Below are 8384 nucleotides of genomic sequence, written 5' to 3'. Positions count from 1 at the left end.
GGCCAAATCTGCCTGTACCATTCTCTGGATTGAGTACCTATATATCTGCAGTTCCATGCTTTTTCCATAGGTGTTGAAGAACAGTTAAAAATGAAAAAAAAAAAAGGTAGAAAAGCAGGATCTTGTAATTTTTTTTGTCTCCTTTATCTCTGGCAAAAGACAATCAATGGCAGAGAATCCTATTTCATTTAAGAACGGTATCGGGTCTTGCGAGATGGAGTGTGATAAACAAATATGGGAACTGTATGACACCGAGTCAAGTGCCACATAACCTTTTAGGATTTGTTTTTTCAAAGGCAAGTGCAAAGTCCTGTATTTGGAAGAGAACAACTGCATGAAGCAGTACAGGCCAGGGTCTGACTAGCTAGAAAGCAGCTCTGCAGAGAAGGACCTGCCCTTGCAGCAAAGGTGGACAACTGCATACTGGGCTGTACTAGCAATAGTCTAGGCAGGCAGGCAAAGGAAGGGATTCTTCCCCTCCATGCTGTATTTCTTAGTTTACATACAGAGTAACATACCCAGTTTTGGGCTCCCCAATACAAGAAGGATGCTGTAAGGCTGTAACAACTCCACTGGAGGGCCACCAAGATTAGGGGCTGGAGCACACAACAGGAAGAACCGTGTTTTGTTAACCCTAAAAGATGATGGAAAAGGGGCGGTCTCAGTGCTGTCTTCAACTCCCTAACTGGAGGGTAGAGAAAAAGATGCAGCAAGCATCATCTTAGAGGTGCACAGTGATAGAGTAAGAGGCAACATACAAAGGCTGCAAGGTAGGAAATTCCAGTTAGATATAGGGAAAAAAAAATCCCCACTATGGGGATGATCGTACACTGGAACATGTTGTCCAGAAAGGTTGGGGTATCTTCATACTTGGAAGCAGTCACAACTAAAATGGTCCAGGCCCTGAGCAACGTGACCTAGTGTGACTTGAGCAGGAGGCTGAACTAAAGAATCTAAATTATACTATGATTTCAAAAACAGAGGACTACTTTTTAGCTGAAGTCTAGATAAATCTGCTTCCAGCTTTTACAGCACTTAAGATAGTTAATAATATAATAAATACTAGGTAAGAGCCAGAGAAAATTAAGGAAGGAGCAGAGGAGGGCAGGTTTTTTTGCTTGCTGGTTTAAGAGCATGTTTGTACAACTTACTAAATACCTTTATTCTGGTGTCATCTCTCAATTTTATCTCTTTTTCCACCTACTTTAATAATGCTCACCTTCCTGCACATTTGACAGTAACCAACACCTACCCAATCTATTAGACAGCTACACTCTTCTTCCTACTCATAATCCAAAGAACTCGCAGCACTGGTATAAATGAAGCCAAGTAGATAGTTATCCTTAACAAGCCTGTTTCAGTACAGATAAAAAGTTATTTCCAGAGTAAGACTTCTAAACAAACCCAGAAGCCAAAATGCCTAAACAACAACAACAACAAAAAAAACCCAAACACAAAAGAATTTTCCAAAAACTGGAACTAATAGTTCCAGTGTCACAGCACACTCTAGTGATCAATTAAAAGATAAGTTTAAATACCTGTGTCATCTCCCTCAATTTAAGTGTGGCTTTAAAACGTAGGAAGCAGCTCAGATATTTTCAAGCTGTTTGTACATATGTACATCTGTGTTTCTCGCTAGCAAGACGCTCATTCCAGATATTAAATCAACTGCAGATATTTCAACATGCTAGATTAATTCCTCAGCTGGCATGAAAATAACTAAGAGAAATGGAACAGACGGGAAATGGGAAGCTAGCATATACAGAAAAATGGGAAAAAAGCCTCAAAAATATAGAACTTGGAACGCCAGAAGTCTTGAAAATTAAAGACTGATGCAGAGACATAAGTGGTTCTGCATGGAAACAAACTGGCCAAGTATCACCAGTACTGAACCAACCTGATTAGCTCAGTTGGCTGAACTTGCCATGACTCCAGCACAGCCACCAAGATGTCCCAGCACTCAGCTCCCCACTGTTTCTGAAGAATTTGTTCATTTGAAGCCAGTTCAGGTCCACTGCCCCCCTGATCTAATGACTACTCTCAGAGAAGGAACACAAAGCCTGGTCTCCTGCAGAACCTCTTGGGTTTTGCTGTACCATCTGAGTCATGCACTACTCATTAGCTCATTATTAGCCAAAGCAGATCTAGGCCATTCCCACGCAAAGCCACAATGACTTGTTTCTACTAAGACTCTTCACTGGTCCCTGGAGAAACACAGTGAAGACAACCCAGCCTGCCACAACAAAGTTAAGTCATGTCAGGCCTATGTTTTTAGCTTGGATGACGAGCTACACATGCACAGCTGCACATCATAACTCCCAAGGCTGAGCTGTCCCTGGAAACAATGCAGCCACATCCACACAGCCCAGCTTTTCGGCCGATCGGCCTCTGGACTGAATCCTGTTCACAGCTCCACATTCATGACATGGATCATCTACAGAAAATTTCTGGCTTGCATAAATTGGAAGGTGACACTACATGGAAGAGTGTTTATGCAATCACCAAAAAACCTCATCCAGAGGCTTTAGAAAATTGTCAGAACTGTACAATTTATTCAAAGAAAAAAAAAAAAAGACAAAGCAGAAACAGTAGCCACGCAAGTATCTTCAGTGTCCCATCAGCGAGTCTGACATCAAAGAGATGAGCATTATTATGCTCCACACACGTACAATTTCCTTTCCTTAAAAAGGAAGAGGTAAGGGTGTGGATAATTAATCTTCACAGAAATAGCCCTTAAATGCCGCAAGCAAAAATCAGAACCTACTGTGACAGGAACTGTACAGTCAAAGAATAAAATTACCACAAACTAGAAACTCAGCTCCTAACTTTCAGATGGATGAACCAGACACCTAAGCTCTTTATACCTCACAAAGAGAAATAAGCATCTTCAGAACCTGAAATAGCTCTGGAAGTGCCATCTTTTTCAACTGCTTATAGTCAATCTAGTCATCCAGGCTCCCACTAGCTCAAATGTATCATTTTCAGACAGCTAACGTATTAGGCCTGGATTCAGCTCAAATAATCCACTTTGAGGGCGTGCAGACTGGCCAGACTGCACGGACCAAGAGCAACGCAAACGGAAAAGAAATGACTTTTCAAAGATGACGGTGCAAGTGTCACAAAGCTAATAATAGCAGCCAGTACAAGTCCCCTTATCACCAGCCCTTGCCATCTCCCACATGGCGAAAAGCTTTATTATTTTGCTACCAACAAAATAAATGATACCTGTTTTTCTGCAGATTGTTTCATGTTCCTACATCTCCCCTCCCCGCAATAAACTTCATCCCTCTGTTCCTGAAGAATGTCCACTTATCACACACACCCTCCAAATCCCTCCTACCTCTCTCCCCAAACACCGTCCCACACAAAATGTTCCTATACTTCTACCCTCATTTTGTTCTTTATCAACCAATAGGACAGACAGTACTCCTGTCCTAGGGCAACACTAATTTCTATGCAAGCTGTGCAACCAAGAGGGAGACCCAGAAGAACTTTCTTTTCCTTACGGAGGGGACAGTTTTTGAAGGGGGATGGAACAGCTCATAAGAAAGACTGAGAGGTAATGGGTTTCAGGGCTCCCTGTGCACCAACAGGCCCTGCAAACCCCTCTCCCTCAACACAGCTGTGTAAACTTGAGTCAGGACGCTATGAACAGGGTTGAGTTGCAAGGAAGGGCTGTGCGAAGGCTCACAGGGGCTCCCACGCTTTACTCAGGAGCCACACTTAAGCTCAGTCCCTTAGTCTTAGGCCTTTCTTGACCTACGCCTCAGCTATCCCCAAGCCCAGCCTTGCTCTTCCAGACCCTGACTTGACTTGGAGGTTTGACCCTCAACCCTGACTCATTTCCATGGCCCTGTCTGCACTCCCTGACTATGGCTCACCCTTCTGGCATAGTGGGGCCATGCGCTTGCCAGGGAGGCCACCATCCGGACAGTGCAGCTGTCACACTTGGCTCCCCTACCACCGTGGGGCAGCTGGCCTGCACCACTTCCAGTCAGTGGGATGGAAAGTCTGTAAGATTTGCAGGCCTTCTGTCTCAAATATATTTGGAATGCACAGCATTCCCACTTACTGATGACAGGGTGGGGAAGAGATGCAGGCAACTCAGTTATACAGACTGTCAGGAGTAACGCTGAGATTTCTTTCTTCAGCTTAGACAGTTATTTTAACCCAAAACAGCGATGTTACTGGAGGTACCAAGAGGATGTGTGGCTAAACCAAGGTGACCAAAGAACAATATTATCTAATAACTAGACATATAATGCACATGCACCTCAGAAAAAGTTATTTTTGTCCTTAGGACTGTAGTCCTCCAGTAATTATAATACGGAGACGTAACCAATGGATCAATATTGCAGCAACCCCTCTTAACTCAGCTTTTAAGAAAACTCAGATCAAGAAATGCCAGAATTGTGCTTGAATAAACTTATTTTATCCACCTAGTGATCACACAGAAATAGTCCTACACAAACTCCTGTTTCATGCATGCCATATCTGAATGCTAAAGAATACCTGATTTCTACAGAAGTTTGAAAAACCTGTTTTTCTTTTTTATACATACATACAAACACACACATTTTGTTTGGGGCCTGAAGTGTTTGTGTCCATATATACAGATACACCACACACACGCCCCCTCCCTGTTTCCTTATATATGGGCACAAACACTTTGGACCTCAAACAAAATATTAGCACTGGCACATAATTGCTTTAGTCCTTAAGCTTCCTATTTATGAGTATTCTGTTCATAAAATCCTACGAAAAGTAAATAAAACCCTAATAGAATCATTAAAAGAATGCTTACAGGATTTTTTTTTTTAAATAACAATTTTATCCTTTCCTACTTTAGCAGAATTTTAACAGGTTATTGTAGTTTTTATATAATGGTGATCAATTAGGAAAAGACAGCTCTCTTACTTTATGGTGTTTTGGACTGATGAATCCTCAGTTCCTTTATATCCAGCTCTTTTGATACCAGTACCAGGTGAATTATTTGCACTCATACATTTTTCTTCTTCCATAACAAGATCACGGAATGACTTTGGCAAAACAGAATGTAACGAAGAGGACCTTAATTAAAAAAAAAAGGGACAACTCATTTTATACTTGCACTTTCCAAGACTCCATATTGTTTCACAATTCATATAGCAAAGAGAGCTTTTAAAGTTACAAAAAATAAAAATACACTATTACTGAACTTTTCCATCTCACCAGTATGGCTGCTAGACCCCATTCAATCAAATAAGTAAACATCAGAAAATAAATGAGCCAAGCCAATCATATGGAAATTTTATTATAAGGAAAACAAAAAAATAAACCCTAAGACCCAAAAACCATCCCTCCATCTATTCCCCCCCACCCCAGCCATTCTCTTTAAAATCCATTTTATTTTCACAGACACCTTGTCTTAGACGAGCTGTAACTTTTCTAACAGTACTATTACTTGAAACGTATGCTTATAAATCACACAATGCTCTAGTACTTCTGTTCCAATACTGTCAGTTTACTTCCATGAAGGTCAAATATAGCTGATCCTAAGATAACCTTTTCCCAAGATATTGAATGAGTTACTCATACCTGCTGGAAGGTCTATAAATCACTTAATCCACAGTGAAATTCATAAAAGTGATACGCTTCATTTCTTTTACTTGCCCAAGTATAATGTGCACTGTCACTGACCTAAAGCCTGCAATATTACCGTTCAAAAATACACCAGTATGAAAATATAGCAGTTTGGCATCATAGCTATTCTGAACACTTTCTGATCCAAAAGCCTTTTTATTTACCAAATTCAAGACAGTTACCATTAGTCTTTCCATTACCCATCAAGGCTTTGGAATCAATTCTTCATACATCTGCTTACATTTAACTTTACTAAGCGTAACAGTCCCCCACATTGTCAAATACACAAAATGCGTACTGGAAGAACAGCTTTGCTCATTATCTACTCAGAGAAGTAAGAGATCAGTTATAAACAGCACTGAAGTAAAACAAGCTTTCTACACAACACTAATTATTTGTGCAGCTATCACAAGAAGGAAAGCACTTGAAGCTAAAGACTTTCAAACTACATCTATGTTGCATACAACTTAAGGTAACAAACAGGAGGGAACTAAAACATTACAACAACCTATCTGCAATCTTACAACAAAAGCATCTTAAGGCAGTTACATATGATGTCTGACTCCCATGCTAGATCACCCCAGGCTTCAGTTTGGGGCTCTTTGTTCGAGTTGCCCTTTTTTTTTTTTTTTTTTTTTTTTAAATACTGTATGAGCAGTACAGAAGTCACAGCAAGCAGAATGGGAGCCTTCCACATGCAGGGGCTCAGAGGCATTTGCACATCCTCTGTTCCTACTTCAGCTGGCATGCAAGAGCCCAGGCAAGTGTTTGACCAGAACATCCCCAAACTTATACCGAGTAGGTTAAATGGTTCCCTTGGGATCTCCTGTCACAGAAGCTTCTTCTGATACTAACAACTTAAGTAACCTACCCATTTCCATGAAACTTCTGTCCTGCAATCAGATCCACCTGCAACACAGCACCAAAAAAAACAAACACCCAACCAAAAACCTAACCAAAAAACCCCAAAACAATGCCTCAAAAAAAAAAACACCAACCCTGTGTCATTTTCAGCTTTTGAACCTGTCCAGAACAATTACCAGTAGCTTAAAATGGTTCATCTTAAACTGATAAAAATTTTCCTAACAGCAGCAACTCTAAACGTCAGCTTGTCCTGCCTGATACACTGTCATTTCTATCTAATTAGTAGCATTAGGAAAATCAATTTATACTTTTTTTTTTTTAAAAAGTGGAATATGACTAAGTTTCTCTAAGCTGTAACTGAAAAACATCAAAGCATGAGGTTCCAAAACAGCTGTTGATGTTTAAGGTGGAATACTGACAACCTAGACATTAAAATACACAACTGGTAATGCTCAAGAAAGACTTAAAATTTCATTAGGATCCCACTCTTGAAAAGCCAGAGGCCCTCCGGAGCTTAAAAACAAAACAAAAACAAAAAAAACCCCACCACAACAAAACAATTAAACAAAACCCCCTCCCCTCAATAAAACTAGGTTTGGAGAACTAATAAAGTTGACACCTAGCCTCTTGCATGACATAGTCTCAAAGTATTACTAATGTGGTATTTCCCCCGCCCCTTCTAATTTCCACTCTTTTTCAAAGGAGGAAACATAGGTTCAGTCACCCCAACACTATGAAACTGAAGTTTCTTTTGGTAGTTCACTGTGTGTGATAGACTCTGTCTTAAGTGAACCAAAAAAGAGGCGGAAGGTCCCCACACCCTCTTGGCAAGCATGCTCACTGCACATCCAAGATGACTATCTTATTTCACTGGAACACAAGTTCTATGGCTTTGACTATACTGCATGCGTGGAAAGCTCAATCTGGTGCCAAATGCACCCTAATAGTCCATTGTGAATTTACAGAATATGACTTTGCAAATATAATATTAGAACAGACGAGTAATACTTACCATCCCACCTTCCCTACAAAAATACTTTGAACAACTAGCAGGGACAATCAAATAATTGATGGCTCACCTAAAGCTGCTCAAAGTTTATTCAACAATTGCTCTCTTCCAGCAGCGAGGCATAATTTTAAATATTCATATACATCCCACTGGTTCTTTGCTTGAACTTCTGAGCTCCCAGCATTTTCCACATCAGCAGCCAGAGGAACGTACAGAATCACGCGTGGTGACCGCATGAGCATTAGGCTGGATTCCATCCTCCTGAAGTATACCCTGGCCTTTTCACTTAAGATGGTTTGTGTAACACAGTAGAGCCCAGATACTTCCAAAAACTGTTTAATCAGAACCTTAAGAGCACAATATATTTCCCGGAGACAGTTAGCTAAGCATATTAAAAAAATCAATTCATACTTGCTTTTTAAATGAAGGAATGGTTCATAGGCAGTTGGCAGTTTAAAATGAAATAACATCCAATAGGTAAAGAATTATCTGGCAGGGAATAGATGAACAAACTATTCAGATGTCAGATCAAGGAAGTTAAGCCCCATATTTGTATAGGTCTTTTATCGGAGCTTTTCTTAAGATCTTATTTCCTGTATTAAGTAAATCAACTAGAGGCATCTAGCCCATGTGCTCCAGTCAACCAGAGAAAAAACTTTTAAAGAGTCATTTATCTCACTCTGGGGAAAGAAAAAAAAAAAAAAAAAAAAAAAAAAAAAAAAGAGGACTTCAGGCACCAACAAGAAACTCTTCCGAAGAAGTGCAGGTAACTAGGTAAGCTACACAATGTCCTCCAAAACCTACTTCAGGCTTTGTTTTATCCAAAATGGCTAGTAAAACACAATTAACATCAGCCCAAGCCACGGCATGGCAGGTATGGATTTGACAG

The 8384-nt window shown here is 40.3% G+C and overlaps 1 protein-coding gene across 1 annotated transcript in view; it reads right to left on the bottom strand.

The window, feature by feature from the left end:
• LOC104506644 (inhibitor of Bruton tyrosine kinase-like) overlaps positions 1-6531 on the bottom strand; it is a gene marked incomplete at its 5' end in the record, with an annotated part of 11356 nt that extends 4825 nt beyond the window's left edge. The window contains 2 exons of the mRNA XM_010147658.1: positions 4918-5070; positions 6494-6531. Of these exons, the coding sequence (XP_010145960.1) occupies positions 4918-5070; positions 6494-6531 (191 nt within the window). The remainder of the gene's footprint in view (positions 1-4917; positions 5071-6493) is intronic.
• Positions 6532-8384: the final 1853 nt, after the last annotated feature.

Source organism: Eurypyga helias, unplaced genomic scaffold, assembly GCF_000690775.1.
Source record: "Eurypyga helias isolate BGI_N326 unplaced genomic scaffold, ASM69077v1 scaffold6972, whole genome shotgun sequence".
In the NCBI taxonomy this organism is placed as follows: domain Eukaryota; kingdom Metazoa; phylum Chordata; class Aves; order Eurypygiformes; family Eurypygidae; genus Eurypyga; species Eurypyga helias.
Note: the sequence above shows the minus strand (reverse complement) of the source record. Positions and strands in the feature narration are given on the sequence as shown.